An 18117-nucleotide genomic window follows, 5' to 3' on the forward strand; every position below is an offset into this window, starting at 1 on the left:
TGCAGGACCAAGCTCCACAGTGCTGCCATGTGATTGCATGAGTCAATGTCCACAAAGCTCTGGAAGCCATGATTGGCCCACAGTAAATGACTTCTTGGGTTTTTCCCTTAAGGAATCTTTGTCAATTATGAGTAAGCCACTCATGTTGTCTTACTATGGATTGCAAAAATAGAAACTGATCCCTCTGTTGCTGCCTACTGCACACATACAAGAAAAGAATCCAGAACTTAATTCTGAATTTTATTAGAGAATATATCGAAAATACAATATTTATTAAGTTATGATATTTGAATGGAAATATACTCTGTATCACAACTATTACAATTTTATAGTTCACACTTCAGTCACTTCATTCTAGAATTCCAAAGTCACTAAAGTATAACATAATTCACATTTAAGATAACTTTGCTACAAATATATAAGAATTTGAAAAATATCTTTCATTAATATAACATCATAGAATCATGAGCGCTTATTTTATCTGATTCACAGTACAGAAAATCATTACTATTTGGCCTGGTTTACTTACTTAATCCAATTTGTTTCCTAATACAGATTTGCACTCAACCATTCTACATTCCTATGTTTTAAAAAGAGCATTCACTCTGCATGCTGTGGACAAAGTCACATTTCTGTCCTTTGCATTTGGTTCCCATTTCAAAAGGGCTATGGAATAAAGCACGCATCAACTCTCCCAGTACTTCCCTCAGGTATGACTCTTGCTCTTGCTCTTCACATTTATTAGTAAGCACAACAGGTGAGAGATGAAGGATCTACGAGACCAGACACAAAGCAGCTGGGGTCCAAATCACCAAGGTAGACTTGTGCTGAGCTATTGAGAAACACCGGAAGAGTCGCTGCTTGGACACCAGCTCTCCAGCCTCCTCATTTAAAGGAAGCTTTGACTTGTCTGTTCTTCAGTGGCTGAGCTGGGCGCCAATTGTCCACCATCAGTTCTTCAGGTTCACCCTCTCCATTGAAGTTAAGTTTGCGGAATTGCAACATCTACAAGACACAATAAAAACAAAACTAAACTAAAAATTAATCTTTCACAGGACTTGGATACTTGTGCTGTACCTGGAAGTAGTCTCCCATATTCACAGTACCATGCATCAATGACCATTGCTCAATTTGATTCCTAGTAGGTAATATGTGCTTATGTGTATATATTACTCATGTATGATTTCATGTAGGAAATCAGTTTACATACAAAATACATGAAACCACTGGAGTCATTTTAAAGGAAATTTTCAGTGTGCTTGTTTTTCTTACATTTCGAATCAAACATCAAAAGTCTATAAATTCATATCTCTAATACATTGAACAAAATAGCAATACTAGATTCAAACTAAAGGTGTTTTGTTCATTTTTTTCTGAGCCAGAGAAGGTAAACTACAGCATCTATAGAATCTGATAAAGGGCTGAGGATCTATAAGCTCCAAAGGCCAAATTATCCACTAGCATATATAATCTGCTAGCATTTCTATATGTGTATATATTGTCTCTATAGTAGATAATATATAATACATATATATGTGTGTATATATATATTTATTTATTTATTTATATTTTTTCAGGAATATATTTGCCCATGCTAGGTCCTGCTGCATATTCTACGTTAAACACTTGTGACTGGCTTGTTTATATACCCTTTAAAACTTGTGTTTATTTCCTTGTCTTATACTGTGACAGAAGCACTCTGAAACAGTAGCCCTCCTACTTTTTTTCTGAGATTGTGATGGAGTACTTTTTTTTCTTTTCCTTAGCAAGACTTGATCTGTGTAAAGAAGAATGGTTTGAAAATTAACATGGAAGTTCATGGACCAGTAGTTTTTTTTTTTTTTTTAATTGGGTTTTTTTTTGGCCAGTCCTGGGGCTTGGACTCAGGGCCTGAGCACTGTCCCTAGCTTCTTCTTGCTCAAGGCTAGCACTCTGCCACTTGAGCCACAGCGCCACTTCTGGCCATTTTCTGTATATGTGGTGCTGGGGAATCGAACCCAGGGCCTCATGTATATGAGGCAGGCACTCTTGCCACTAGGCCATATCCCCAGCCCTGGACCAGTAGTTTTTAACTTGATCTCTTCGTGTAGTAATATTTCTTCCATTATTCCTATAAAGTCAACATGGATGTAGTTCAACTCTTGGAGCATGTGCAGTTAGCTGTATAAGGATATCTAGGGTTGATTCATTACAACAGAATCCCAGTAATATGAGTCTACTTTAAAAATATACTCAGATCAAATATTTTGATTAAACCAGTATAAGTGGCTTATAGTCAGTCCCTTTACATCGTTTACATTCTTATGTTGGTCAATTTGACTCTTTTGTTTTGATGACACTACAGTTTGAACTCGGGGCCTTGAAGTTGCCAGGAAAAGTGCTCTACTACTTGAGACATGACCCTCAGACCTTTCTGCTTTTACTATTTTTTGAATAGGGTTTCACTTTCATACCTGGACTGGCCTAGACTTCGAATTTCCTATTTATACTTTCTGAATTGCTGGGATGATAGGTACAGGCCACCACACCCAGCTTTTAATTGGTTGAGAAAAGGTCCTAGAAATGCTTTTCTGGGCTTTAACTATGATCTTCTCCATTTCAACAGGTAGCTAGGATTGCAGGTGTGATCCACCTTCACTCATTTTTTTCTTTTTGCATCAAAGAGACAGTTTGAGCACGGAATTTAAGAGAATCTAGCAGACATACTTATGTTGTTGACCTAAAAATCACTACCCCAATGCTTTCTCATTAATGGACATCTATCCTCCCTTTAAGTCACAGGGTATAAATCTGAGGGTATTAACTATCCATGGGACCATTGTCTGTTGCTAGAGCCCGGGTTAGTGGTGAGCAAGAAGCACAAAGTTAGCTAGTGAGACGTGACAGGTTTGCTAAGGGCTTTCAGGAGAAAGATTTTCTATTCCTAGGGAACCAATGGATACACTTTTCTTCTATTTGGAGTGGTAGTTATATCTGATGTGATCTTCAAAGTGCTTTTACAACTATCTGAATGGTAAAAATACCATCACACAAAATAAAGGGAATCATAAAGAGGAGAACTTGTGCTCTGGCATTCTGAGTTGCACTACGAGATACCTTAAGATTGTTTTTACATGATATGAAAAATATTCCTACCATTGATACTTTCCAGTATATACTATTAGTACTTCCAGTTTGATATATATTTCTACATTCAAATCTAGAGGACAATGTTTAATAAAGAGGTGCAATTGCTTTTGTATTTTTGTGTATGGGCATATGTATACAGTAAACCTATTTTTTTACAGTAGTTATCAATGGAAGACTTTGGATCTCAAGTTGGATTGTTCCTGATGAAAGGAGAAAAAGAATTTCATGTTTTTCAATTATAATTCAAAATGCTGCAATCTACTAGTATGAAGTGACATTATAATCTTTCCTTATACTATTACTGTAAGATGCTAGATCAAATATCATAAGTGAAATGCCAATTTACAAGTCAAATACAAATTAAGCATATTCATTTTTTGGTTAGCTTTTATGTGTAAGTTTTCAGTTACATATATATTCCCTCTAAAGAATATCTATGTTATCTCTAGTATTAATAAATTAATATTCTACAGAAGACCACATGAATGGAATTCTTCTGCCATGAGGTAACTGGGTGGTAAGCACTTCAGTTTTCCTACACTCTGTCTGTCAACACAATGGTAGGCAATGAAGTGAAAAAGTGAGACAACATCATCTTGTATCTTGTGGACTTAAAATTTCTATGGTACTAAAATGTGTAGGTTTAAGTCACACAATTAAAAACAGCTGGCTGCTGACTCGCTTTTTAAATTATCAAAATTCAACCTTTTCAAACTGATAAAAAAAAAACAAGTCCAATTCCCACAATTTAACTATGCAATGACAGAATGTACAAGAAAAAAATAAAGTACTGGGGCTTGAACTCAAGGCCTTATGCTTGCTAGGAAGGTGAGGTTCTCTACCAGAAATGCATTCTTATATACCTCAAAACTGTAATAACCTCCTGAATCATGAATCTAGGAAGTGTCACTGATATTTAGGAAACCATGAATATGAATCTCATTCTTTGGGGCCTCAATCTTCTCATAGCTGATCAAAAGAATATCATTCATTAGCTGATGAATACTTTGTTCATTTAATTCTCACAATGACCATGGAATTGCACAGATTAAACAAACTGCCTAAGGTTGTAGTTACTGACTAATATTTACAAATCCTCTTTATTTACTAAGTGCTGTTTCAGGGCCAGAAGCAGCAGGAGAAAGATTAAATCGCAGGTCCACCTAACTCCAAAGACTAAGCTCTTTAGCCAAATATTCCACACCTCTAAACATAATTCTCCCTTAAAAACCTGACCTGCTCACTGCTGACAGTGATGGGTTCCTTGAGCACAATCCAGGTCACACATTCCAGAAGAGGAGGGGTGGTCAGAGAGCCTGGGTAGGTCCAGTAGTCCAAGCTTCCAGGAAGGAGCCCCCGGGGATCAAAGTTAGTGAAGTCAGTGCTCTTGCCCTGTCAGGCAAACACATGGCAAAACCATCACGTGATCAGCAAAGACTAGTGGGAGGGCACCAAACAAACAGCTCTATTGCTCTCACATAGCCAGAAGCCTTTTTGTAGACACAGAGGTTCCAGAATTACTAGTGAAAATAAGATGAGAAGAAAAGAACAGGAGACATTTGACTTGGAAATGTAAATTGGCATGTAGGGAGCAAACCCAACTGATTATTGGCTTCACAAGTCCAGTTTCCATCTTATTGCCTAAAATAATCTCTTATGCTTTCAGTTACATCATTAACTGGTCATACCCAGTATTTGAGCTGAGACTAGAATAATAATAATACAATTAGGAGATGCAGTAGCAAAAACATAGCATGTTTAATGAGAAAGTAAATGCTATGCTATATATGACAGCTTGGTTAGAATTAAACAACTACATTCAGCTCTGGACACTACTCATTCAAACAAAAGATGCAAACAAGAAGGCTTTATTGAAAGTGGAATTAGGTTGTAGCAGGGATAGAACTATATTGCACAAAGATTAGGTTACTGTCACATGAGAATAAATAAACACAACTAGAGATAATTAGCCTGGGGTGGGCCAAAGGACATAAGACAGACTTTAAGCAGGGTCCTGTGGAAGGAGGATCAAGATAAGTCAGGGCAGAAATAAAGAATACACATTTCAGAAGCTCACTGCTGTTTGCATTTGAGAAAGTGCTTTGACAGGTAGGGTTGCTACTGGGGATGGGTTCACCATCACAGGAAGGGATTGCTACCATTTAAATAGACATTCAGTGACATCAACACAGCTATGTCGCAAAGATAATTTAAACACAGATGGACTTCATTACAGTGGTCATAGAAAAGAAATCTCCATGAAGCAAGGCCTTGTTGATCTTGTTCATCACTATATTGCTTGGATTAGCAAAGTGGTTAGCACTAGCAAGGTACTCAGCAATGAGTGAATAATTTATCCAGAAAAATCTTCCAGTCTGCTTGCATCATGAGACTCTGTCTCTTATATATGGAAGCAAGATTAAGTAACTCGTAGTATTAGATGTACACTAGAATTAGGGTTGACTTTTGCAGACATAAATGTTAATTACAAATACAAGCAAATTGTATCTTTATTAACTCTTCATCCAAATACAATTATTTTTTTCTTTTTTGGCAGTACTAGGGTTTGAACTCAAGATCACACACTTGTTAGGCAGGCCCTCTATGGCATGAGTCACAACTTTAGTCCTTTTTGCTTTTAGTTAAAATTTCTAGCAAGGGCATTATACTTTTGCCCAGGACTAGCGTCAGATTATGACATGATCCTCGTATGTACAGCCCTTACTTACCCTACCTCATCCCTTAGCTGGGACCATAGACACATGCTGCAGCACTTGGCTTATTAATTAAGACTGGTTCTGGCTAACTTTTTGCCTCCATTCTCCTGATCTCTGCTTCTTCAGAAGCTGGGGTTTCCCATGCATGCTACAATTCTTACCTGATCAAAGGAAACTTCAAAAAGAACTGGAGTATTGCTAAAAACAGATAATCTTAGAAAGTAGCCACAAACTAGTTTACCTTGGTTTTAATTGAATCCAATGCATCGAGAATTTTCTGAAGCCCTGCTGTAGCACTGCCGACCTAAAACCAAAGAAAGAAGATATTATAACCAGTTAAGATTATGACTTTTTTTTATTTGGATAACCCCGTCATACACTTTCTCCAAAAAGTGAAGTGAATCTACCACTGCTGACATACCACACATTCGTCTTAACTTGAAGACAGTGACACTGAAGCCTCCCCTACTGTTACTGAATCTTCAACCTGCCTGTGCTATTGCCTTTACCATTCCCCTGAAACCACCTTCTCAAATGTCCCCTGTGACCTCAGGCTGCTAAAACAAAGAATACTTAAGTGCTTACCTTACCTAACCTCCTCAAGGGATTTTACATACTGTCTCCCATTCTTGATAGAATCCTGCATTGGCATCCTTCGTGCCCTCTAGCCTTCCTGATATCCCTTGACTCCTGTGTTCTTTCATTTAATCAGTATCTTCCCATTGCCTTAAAAGCTATGTCCTGAGCAGCTTCATCATCTCCTTCTCTGTGTTATCCTTCATAGAAGGACTTCATAGACACCTGCAGCTCCCACCTCAGCTTATGATGTCAGGGCTCATGAATCCCCTGCCTTCACTGTTCGCTCTCTTCTTTACAAATAGCTCAACAGTTCAATCTGGGCAGTCTCACTGTTGGCCATAAATTGCCCATCCTGAAACAATGTTCTTGACACCCCAACCCCCTAGACTGATCTTACTTTATCACTGTCTTCTGTAAAATGATACTTCAGTAGCTTAGGGTTAAGTAAAAATAACACAACACCTACTAGTCACCTGCAATTCACCTCTTTCCCTTCTTCACATTTACATGGGAATTGTGTCTAGTCAGTGCTTCTTCTGATTGTTTTTCTGGCCTGAGAAAGAAGGCATGAAGAAGTGGCAGGGGAAACAAGTCTTCCAAAACTAAAGTGTTTTCTGGGCTCTTTTGTAGAATTTCCTTTCTGTTAGGAATGTTCTGGCTGTTGAATCTTTCTTGAAAATAAGAAGAAAAAAAAAAAGAGCGAGAGCAAAGGATTGGATTATCAACTAACCTTCAAAAACACACCCAGAACAGCCAGGCCATCAGGGTGCTGCACAGCTTTTCCAAAGTCTCCATATTTGGTGTTCCAGTGAACCAAGTGAAGCTAAAGTCATGGGAGACAAAAACCACAACGAAGGATTTGATACAGAAGCCTGAACAAGCCTCATCCAATGAGCTTCTCTTATAGCTAAAGATTACTACAAAAGTGAAAACAAGATGCTTTAAATCAAAATTCTTCATTGTTATTTTAATTACCCACTACTTATATGATTGCAAGTGATTTTTACCAGCTCTACAGGAAGACAAAGCAGAGTTTCAAAAAAATAGCATACATCTTACTTTTAGGTGTATACTTAAAGAGATTCCTCTCATTTGAATTTATTTACTTATTGCCAAGTAGAGACAAGCTAGAGAAAGTTTTGCCACCTTCATTATATTATCATTGTTGAAGGTTCTAAGAAATAAATGTGAAGGTCCCTTGCAAAAGAAATGGTTCATTTGGAGGGAATGAAAATAGACAAAGGAAGCTTTTGAAAACATCATGCCTTACCTCGGCAGCATATCTCACTTTATCCACAGTGTGCTCAGAGCCTTGGCCGTCAGAGGAGCCCCAGTGAAAGTGAAACTGAACCAGCCGATAAGAGCCATCCAGGGGACCTCCTTTCAGCACTAAAATGGCAACACATGCATGTAATATATCTGCATGCACACACGTACACACACCTTTGTGAATGCATACACACAGGCACACAAACAGATACACACACAACACAACATGCCTCTATTAAATAGGATCACCTTTAAACCTGTTTTATAGTACAAACTATAGGTCACCCATATTTACCCTCCATGAAAATTAATGATTGAATGGACAGTGTTCCTTGCATCTGCTGCCCGAAGGATGGAGGCTTGTCCCCCCACCTCCTTTGCAAAGCACAATGGGCTCATTTTTGGAGTCACAAGTTCAGGCTCCAAGGGTGGAAATTTTAAATGGAATTCATATTTCCTCTAGGAATCACTTGGGAAAAGCCCAGGCAACTACTTGCTAATGCACTGGCCTGCTGAACACCAGTGTAAACAGCCTGATAACTGCCCTTTGAACTGTTTAGCTGACCTCTGACACCTCTCCTGACATACCAGGATTTGTGAGGAAGCATCCCATTGATCATGAGATTTCAAATGTAGTTATCCTTAACAGTTTTTAACTGGCTTTATCCTCTTAATAATTATCAAATCTATTTGACCCCCTAATTTCTTCATTTGTGAAATATTCAACTGTTTATCTCTTCATTGATAATTTGTCATTTTCACTATGAAATGTAATATGCTGTATTATCTCTAAAGCCTTTTTTTTTTAACTATTCCAAGTTCTACCATCCTGGTATTAAGTTTATTCAATAAACTTGATATTAGAAATTACCTTCTTAAACTGCATCTCTGGGGCTAGGAATGTGGCTTAGTGAGTAGAGTGCTTGCCTAACATGCATGAAGTTAAATTCCTCAGCTCCATGTAAACAGAAAAGGCTGGAAATCTTGCTGTGGCTCAAGAGGTAGAGTGCTAGCCTTGAGCAAAAAGAAGCTGCCAGAGACAGTGCTTAGGGCCTGACTCCTAAAGCCCCAGGACTGGCAAAAAAAGAAAAAAGGAAAAAGAAAAAAAACCCTGCATCTCTGTTGATAACTGACAAGTTGTGTTTGGAAAAAGGATTACAAAGTGGGAAATCATTATAAGAAATCTTTGTAACCTAAATTATATGTATTACTGGACTTTAATTCCTATACTTAAAAGCTTTAAAAGTAGTTTAGTTGTACTATATTATTTCTCTACTACTGAATTAAAACATCTGCTGTTTCTAGCATGATTTCTTATCCTTGGTTTTGTTATTGTTGTTGTTTTTTCATTTTAATTCTATAAAATGATGAGCTAAAATCTATTTTGGCTTTACAAAATAAAGGAACAAAGAAAATATAATAACCAGTTTGCTTCACTTAACTTCACTTATATATTATGCTCACATGATAGCAAGGCCCATATATCAAATTAAAGCCAAGTGTTTGAGCAATGTGGCCTTCCTATGGTTTGTCACAACCTCTGACTGCAAGCTCAGTCAGGAGAACACAGGGAGACAGAAAACAGAAAGAATGAATCAGAAACGGGGTCGTATTACAGATATACTAAGAGTCATCAATTTAGATGTATTCTGATAAAGTCTCACCTTCTGAAACTCAAAAGAAACTAAACATAATCATTTAGTTTTGCCTGATAATCTGTAAGAAAAAAATCTCAGTCCTCAAAACTAGGCATTTTCAGAAATGATTTGCCCCTTTTCATTTAAAAAAATGCCCTTAAAAGTGAAATAATGGGGCTGGGGATATAGCCTAGTGGCAAGAGTGCCTGCCTCAGATACACGAGGCCCTAGGTTCGATTCCCCAGCACCACATATACAGAAAACGGCCAGAAGCGGCGCTGTGGCTCAAGTGGCAGAGTGCTAGCCTTGAGTGAGAAGAAGCCAGGGACAGTGCTCAGGCCCTGAGTCCAAGGCCCAGGACTGGCAAAAAAAAAAAAAAAAAAAAAAAAAAGTTAAATAATGATGGCTAACTATATAGTGATGGATAACTATATCATAATTGCATAATAACTCTCCAAATCCAAAAAGTCAATTGGCTAATTATAAACAAATGCTATTTGTAACATCATGAGTTCTAAGTAGCAAAGGTAACTCAATAAAACTATATTGAGCAACCAAAAAAACCAATGTTTGTAAATATTAGTGGTTATAAAGATTCCCTCTGCAGAGAATCATGCTTGGATCCTATCAAGAAAAGTTTACTATTTCTTATTCTCCTCCTTGCAAACCCAAACACTACCCTAGTGGACTTGTTATAAAGAACATATAGAATTAGGCAAGAGTGTATTTAACTAAGCTTTTAAAAGGCTTTATGAACACTAAAAAAAAATTAAAGGAGCTCTGATTCAATGATTAAATACATTTTGTTTGCTTCTATTGTCACTAGATACCTGTTTTAGCCTCCAACCCGCAACTTGTTGCTATGCAGCCTAGAAATCCATTGGAATTACATACAGTAATGAACTTCTTAAAAATAAATTGTTACAGTAAGAAAAATCTGTCTTTTTTAACTAGCAGTTTATTTCTCAAAGAATTTTTTTTTTTTTTTTTGGCCAGTCCTGGGCCTTGGACTCAGGGCCTGAGCACTGTCCCTGGCTTCTTTTTGCTCAAGGCTAGCACTCTGCCACTTGAGCCACAGCGCCACTTCTGGCCGTTTTCTGTATATGTGGTGCTGGGGAATCGAATCCAGGGCTTCATGTATAGGAGGCAAGCACTCTAGCCACTATGCCATATCCCCAGCCCCTCTCAGAGAATTCTTATCATGGAATTTACTCAGTGACATCCCTCAAAAACATGAATTCAGGCCAGCTGTGGTGGCATATCTCTACCATCCCAGAACTAGGAAGGATGAGACAGGAGGATCATAAGGTAAAGACTAGGATAGCCAATACAGTGAAATGATATCACAAAACAAGCAAACAAAACAAAAAAATGCTATACTTTTAAATTGTCATAATTTATAATAAAGAGTATATCTTTGTGAAAAACAAGAGGTTATGATCTACAGATCTGTTTATTTATTTTGATTGTTGGATACCATTTTCTAAACTGTCCTAGTTCAAACAAAATATTCTTTAGTGAAAAATTACATCTTAAAAATAGCAAAACTTGTTGGCAACATTTTCTTCTCTGTGAAATATAGTCACAGATTTTGGGAGGATATACAAATTCCATGATCTATTATGACACGTTCCATGAGGGGTGGAGACATGGCAAGGGGTTTTCTTCTCTAATTTGCTGTCCAACCTTTTCAAAGTTAACTAAAAGTCAGTCTCAACACAAAAGATCCAGCCAATTACACTTTTTTGTCAATAGTAGGCAATTCAGTAATAATGCATCAATCACACTCTACATCTAAAATAAAAACAAGGAATTTAGCATTTAAAATTTTTATTCTTCTCAGACAGTATTACTACTTAAGACACAATTGTTAATAAACTATAGACTTTTAATGCTTGCCAGCAATCTTTTTAAGATGCAGAATATAAATAAGCAACTGATTTTCTTTACTTTAAAACGTAATATTTAAGAAACTTCCTATCAATGATGCAAATGAATAATTCCACCGAAAACATGGCATTACTAGGAACTGAATTTTCTCCATGAGTAGCCAGGAAAAAATTTAAATCATGCTTTATTGTTTTTACTGATGATTAAATCATGCAAGTTTTGCTTCTTGACAATAGTCAATCATCATCCCAGTGTTACAAGTCAATGTAAAATGATCTGGGGGAGGAGACATGGCCCTATTCTAATTCTTCCAAATAAATAGATATTTAGCTATCATGTTTACTGGGTAAACATGGTCAAAACTCAAGAGAACAGAAGTTTTAGCTTAAGCTACACAGCATTTACAAGGAGGAAACCTGGTGCTCTTCATGACTATGGTACTGAAAGCGTTGGTCAGTGTCTAGGCTTTAAGGATGAGGCTGACATCATCAGTCATGTGCAGGAAAAGCCTTTCCACTTGTTATGATTCTTTTTAATTTATGATTGCTTATGGATGGAAAATTTTACAATTTCAAAATGAAAGGCTCTGCAAATCAAGCTGGACCCACGTACAAAGATCCATTCATTGTGTCACAGCAACAATCATTGACCTGAAAGCACAGGTGAACTTCTCCCACTTGGTTTCCTTCTTTCTTTTTCTCTTAAACTCACATAAACACATAAAAATTATTCCAGTTTTCAATCAGGTAGAGAGTTGTACAATTCCAGCCTTGGCTTCCAATATTTACTCTTAACTTTGCAACAATACAGAGGAGTTTTAAACTTATTAACAAGTTAATAAGTGAGCAGGAGTTAATAATTTGACTTTTCTCCCAGATAAAGTTCACAATAAAACATCTCAAAGCAGAGAGTTGTTTTTAATATATTTTCTAAGCTTAAAAGTATTACCATTTTCTCCATGAATTTAAGGTGATTACTCAAAGATTTTTTTAAAAAACTAATTAGAACATTAACCCAACCTTGTAGAAAAAGCTTATTAACTCCACATTTAAAATGTAGACTTAAACACAGCAGTAAACAGTCAAGTCAGCTCAGTTCCTGACACCCAAGTAGTTACCTTTTGGTATATGATAATATTTAAGACATATTAGAAAACCTAAATTCTTGAGACCTAGAAAGCTAAAATTTCATGGAGGAAAGGGTTGCAGTAAACGAACAGAAGCATTTATGCAGAAAGAAAGAAGGAAAGGATATCTGCAAATGTTAGCATAATAAAAATAGCTCCTAACAAAAAGAGTAGTTAAGTTTCAAAAAATTAAATAGCTAAAATTGAATGAATTATTTTTAGACATGAGTGTACAGGAAACACATATCAGCTTTTGAAACATGGTGTGTGCAAACTGAATGTTTAAAAATATGGTCATTATTCAACAATTCTCATACAAGTTCAATTTTTAAGGGCCTGTCACTTAATAAACTTGAAAGGGAAGCCATAGCAAGTTAAATTCTTGAACTTTTTCTCTTCATGTTTATGTTAAATAGACTGACTATACTTTTTCTCGACCATTTGTCCTAATTTTCAGAAACTAGGATTCTTGTTTTTAAAAAGTTTAAAAGGTGTCTTTCTATGTCCTATGATTATTCTAAGTTTGTAAAAGGGTTTTGCTTTGAAATCAACATTTTAATATATTCTGAATTCTTGTTGAGCCAAAATAACTAAGAGAAATAGGGACACAATTACAAAGGAGTCTTTTGGAAGCAGAGGAGAACAAGTCTTTCTAATATTCATGGCTGACCCTTGTTTTCACTATATTTTCTTGCCTTTCTAGAGTACATACAGGTGATCTCTTAAGTATTTTCTATTTCCCTTTGCATATGGTCTCCTTAAAATAAATAAATCAAAATAAATAAATCTCTCAAACCTCTACATAAGCCCTATTTACCCTGGAAACTCTTTTCTGCCATACCCAATCAAATACCTAAGTTCCCTTTATGTTTCTGCAGCTCCTTGGAATACTTCCTTTTTGCAGTTGTCAGTGTCTAGTATTTCTATGTCCTATTTTAGACTTGACAGCAGATGTTGGGCCCTGAGGATACAGAGAGAGGGACTAGGCCTTCATCCTGCCACCAGGCATGTAACTGTAGTTATTAATGATATAGACATATATATATACACACACAGATATATATATATATATATGAACTAGGTGACCTGTGTCTCTAAGTGACATGGGTTAGAACCTCTGTCTAAACCAGTTGTTTTTACTCTATGTCACAACCTCAACATGGCTAGATTCACTGTAAGAAATAGAAAACTATGGCTCACTCCCATCAGTTAGTGCTTATGTAGAAATTAATCCACCAAAAGTTAACATAATCATAATCAAACATATAATACCTTCATGAATAAAACCAGTATGTTTAAAATGGGAAAGAGAATATCTTGGAATATGTAAAAACAAAAGCTTTAAATGCTATTGTGAACTAATCTTTTTTTCTGTATCTTGGAGTTCATTTCTTTTTTTTTTATTTTTTCAAATTTTTATTATCAAACTGATGTACAGAGAGGTTACAGTTTCATACGTTAGGCATTGGATACATTTCTTGTACTGTTTGTTACCTTGTTGGAGTTCATTTCAATTAGCATCATTTTATACAGTCATATATACGTAGCAACTGATCTATTTTGATGTGATCTAATCTTAAAGCTGATGAAAGCAAAGTTTCTTCAGAGATCTTATCACGAGCATAAAAACTACACCAATTGCCCAACGAGAGTAGCGAAGAGGTGTGTAACCATAAAAACAGTGGCTATTTATTGAGGAATTGCTTTATGCTATATGTAAGATTGTGATCTTTTACATATACTAACTCAGCTAGGCACTGGTGCCTGGAGCCTATAATCCTAGCCTCTCAGGAGGCTGAGATCTAAGAATTGAAGTTCAAAGCCTGCCCTGGCAGGAAAGTCCATGAGACTTTTATTTCCAGTTAACTACCAGAAAACTGGAAGTGGCACTGTGGCTCAAGTGGTAGAGTGCAAGCCTTGATATCACAAGCTCAGGGACAGTGCCCAGGCCCAGAGTTCAAGCCTCACAACCAGGGGAAAACAACAACAAAACAAAACAAAACAAAACAAAAAACTCCTGAAACTTGGAGAAGTTACTACCATTCTTGAGTTCAGGAAGCTTGTTAGTTGATAGAGGTAGAACTCACATCCAGCTGATGCTCACTGCCACACTACTAACTGAAATTCACTTTCCAGTAATACACATTATGGGAACAATCTATTTCACAATCACCTTTTTAAAGAATTTAGGGAATTCCCTCATCTGGTTCCTTCTGCTTCTTATTGTTAAAAACATAAATAAAACCCTTTGGATGACCAATTTCTTTGTAGTATCCAAGAGGTGTGTAATTTGCTGGGCAGAGTACTCACTGACAATAGCCATTTCACAGTGGCTGCTACTCACTAAAATAGCTCATCATTTCTGGTTTTTGAGTGACTAACCCTGACATCATTTTATATCATCATTTTTGCAAGTAGAAGATCTTGATTCCTTTGGCCATATAAAAATATAGGAGTCTTACATTAAAAGGAAATTGTTTTATGTTTATTTATGTAAGCGCTGTTTCTTTGGAGTGGAAGAAATTCTTGGAAAAGCAATAAATTGTAATCTTCAACATCCATCATGATAATGCTGGAAAGTGTGAATGTAAATATATGTGCGTGTATGTGTTTGTATTTTTCTATGTTTTTCTATGCATACTAAAAAACAAAACACAAGAACAGATAAGTTGAAATTATTTCTCAAATTAACTCCAGCTTTCTCCCATTAAATTGCTTTCCAGAGTCATGGTTTCAGGAAGCTAGATATCTAATTTATCTTAAAGAAGAGAAGAGGGAGATTTTCTTTCAAAATTGAACTAAACATATTGCATAGCTAATGAATAGTTAAATGGTTTCAATTACATTCTGGCATCATAGATCATTATTCAAAAACCTTGTCAGTGTTATTGGATGTTTTCTTTTCCTTTCCTCTTCCTTCCCCTCCAAATAACAACTAAACATAATGTGTTTGTAGCATCATTTCCTTCAATGACCTTCAGAAGACAGGACTCAGGAAAATTGGGCACTGGCAGTTAAATCAACCAGCGAGCACGAGGCACCTACCATATCCAAATGAGATTGATCTCCAGTTTGCAAATAAAATAGAAGCATTCTGGGGGCATCTTGTAATCAGCCCTATCACAACGTATGATAATTGGATTTGTCACTAATGGACTGATAATGTTAAAAAAACATCTTTGCTTGTGGAATGAACTTCTGAGTAGTTATCAGGGTATCCTGATACCTTTATCAGGCCAGCCTGATACTGAGAAATAATTCATAAACACAGTGTTTTACAAGCATTTTGGTGTATTAGTTGCCAAACTTTGACCATTTATTTCACTGCTACCTGGAAAGACAAGTATTTTAGAATCTGCAAAGCTCAAATTTTGACAGGTGTCATGATGGCTAGCTAACCTGTTATCGCCAGAGGCATGCACTGCCTTTTGTGACTATTCTCAGGTATATCATAGCTATTCATTGCCCTACTAGGAGGACGGAAATATTGGGGGGGGGGGAGCTGCCCTTGGAGACTTTGAAGTAATTAGCCTAATTCTGGTAGTCTGGCACCTAAGAAGAGATCAGAGCAACATCTTCAGAGTCCTGAGATAAACTGTAGCTCCAAGGAATTACCTACCACACTGTCCATTCCTTCCTTCCACACAACTGTGGGGGGGGGGGGGCGCAAAAAAAAAAAAAAGAAAAACCCCAGCATCTGCCTCACAGGCACACTCACAGGCCTTGTCTTGGTTGTCATCAAACTCCACATTGAAGGAGTGGCCATTGTTGAGGATCTTCCGGGAAGCAGCTTGCTCATAGCTGACGCTGAGGGGCTTCAGGCCTGGGTCATACTTGGCTGTTTTGGTGTCAATGTCCACTGGGGACTGGCGCTCTCCCTTGGCAATGGGGAATTCCTGGTGCCAGTGGTCAGGCCCTGAAGGCAAAAAAGATACTACTGAATCCCTCAGTATGGGGAAGGGAACGCCTAAACCCCTAAAATGGGGGGGAAGGTGCAATGATCTTCTTGTCAGTTGGTGGCTCCACTACTTACTGGTGCAGTAGTTTTGGGTAAAAGACGTGCATTTCCATTCCCTCATTAGTGGTAATATCATAGATCTACCTTCTATATATGTCTATTAAAATTATTATGGATTACACGCAAAGCTCTTGGAGCAAGCAATGCCATACAAATACCAACTACCTTCTGGCCACTTTTTGTTTGCTTATTCGTTAAATTCAGCAACTGCAATTGGCGCGATGTCCAGGGCTTATGGTCGGGGTCTGGGATATGCAGACTCTATGGAATCCAAATGGATGCAGGTTTCTCCCTCTGCCTTCTACACTGGAGCAAAGTACAGAGCCACTGTCGGGCGCAGGTTCCCCTCTTTTAATGGTCTGGATCCCGGGGACACAGGAAGCCCCACACCCCCCCCCCCCAAAGATGTGTACAATAGACCGGATACATCCGTCCTTCTCCGCTGGCTTCAGAAACCTAGATTCGGGGCCAAGCTGAAGCTCAGTTCCTAGGGGCCGACCCTCTAACACGGGAAGTCTCCACAACTGAAGGGGAAACACCTAGGAACCCCAGCAATAGTTCAAACCAGCTCCAGGACGTGGCCCAGGCGGTGTAGGGAAATCTCGCCACAGGTGTTGCAGAAGAAGCTGGGTGTGTGGGGAAGAGGATCTCCTCCGTTTACAGCAACCAACTACCAATTCCCGTTAGAAATCGTTCCCGGATCGGGTTAGGACAACCGGGACGCTGGACTGGAAGAGGGTGTGGTGGGATCCTGCGGAACTGGCTGCGTGTCCGTCCCCCTTCCTCCCGGTCCCGTGCGCCACCACCGGGGATTCCTCGACAGTGCTCCGGAGCTGGGGCGATGTGGGCACCCCCGGCGGGCACCAGGGACCCGGGCGAGGCGGGCTCCCGGGGCGCACCTGAGCTTTCCCCGCTCCCCGCTCCCCCCCCCCCAGCCGCAGTAAACAGCAGGTGCCGACGCTACGGGGCCCCGACCCACCTTACTGATAGGGGTCCCTGGCCGCCTACCCCCGCACTCACCATTGTGCTTGCCGTACCCCCAGTGATGGGACATGGTGGCGCGGGCGGTCGGGGCAAGGCAGGAGTTGGTGTCTCGTCTAGTGGCCGCTGTTAGGGCGCCAGCACCGTGTGTGTCCGCGGGTCGCACCGTCCCCGGCTTTTATAGGCTCCCGCCAACTTCGCGATGGTGATCGGGGGCGGCCCCGGGGAGGGGACCCCGGGTGGACCCGGGCGCGGAGGGGGCGGAGGTGAGGGCGGAGGTGATCTCCCGGGGCTGGGGCGGGCAGGCTTGGCGAGGCGCCGGGGGCGGGGAAAACGCCCGTCCGGAGGGCGCTGGGCCGGCGGGACTGCGAGGCTGCTCTCCCGCCGCCGCCCGGCTCCCCTCGGCTGGAGGCGAGACCCCCGGGCCCTCCCTCCGCGCGATGGCAGCGGCGGCTCCCGGGCTCCCCGGTGGAACAGGGGTTGCGGAGCGCGGCGCGCGCCCGTCCCCCTCCCGGGACGCTGGGCGAGGACTGCCTGGGACCGGGGCCCCGGGTGCCTTTGATCCCCGGTCCCCATTGTGAGCGCATCCCCGGCCCCGGGGTCCTCGCTGCCGTCCCCATCAGCCTCAGCGGTGAGCCAGTCCCCGGCTCGGAGGCCTCCCTCGCTTAGGGTCCCGGGCCTGGAGCTGGGTAGCTCGGTTGGGAGCTTTGACCTTGGGGCAAGTAGGGATACGGTCCTTGAGGCGCCGAGGAGCGCGCGGCCCGGCGCTGG

At 39.6% G+C, this 18117-nt stretch overlaps 1 protein-coding gene across 1 annotated transcript; it reads right to left on the minus strand.

Annotated features, from left to right (window-relative positions):
• Positions 1 to 227: 227 nt before the first annotated feature.
• Positions 228 to 17564, minus strand: Ca2 (carbonic anhydrase 2). The gene is made up of 7 exons (XM_048358452.1): positions 17386 to 17564; positions 16066 to 16263; positions 7696 to 7814; positions 7156 to 7248; positions 6088 to 6150; positions 4366 to 4521; positions 228 to 1005 (listed from the first exon to the last, which is right to left on the minus strand). The coding sequence occupies exons 1-7, from the start codon at positions 17417 to 17419 to the stop codon at positions 886 to 888; spliced, it is 783 nt and encodes a 260-aa protein (XP_048214409.1). The 5' UTR covers positions 17420 to 17564; the 3' UTR covers positions 228 to 885.
• Positions 17565 to 18117: the final 553 nt, after the last annotated feature.

The sequence above is a fragment of the Perognathus longimembris genome, chromosome 12 (assembly GCF_023159225.1).
Source record: "Perognathus longimembris pacificus isolate PPM17 chromosome 12, ASM2315922v1, whole genome shotgun sequence".
Taxonomy (NCBI): domain Eukaryota; kingdom Metazoa; phylum Chordata; class Mammalia; order Rodentia; family Heteromyidae; genus Perognathus; species Perognathus longimembris.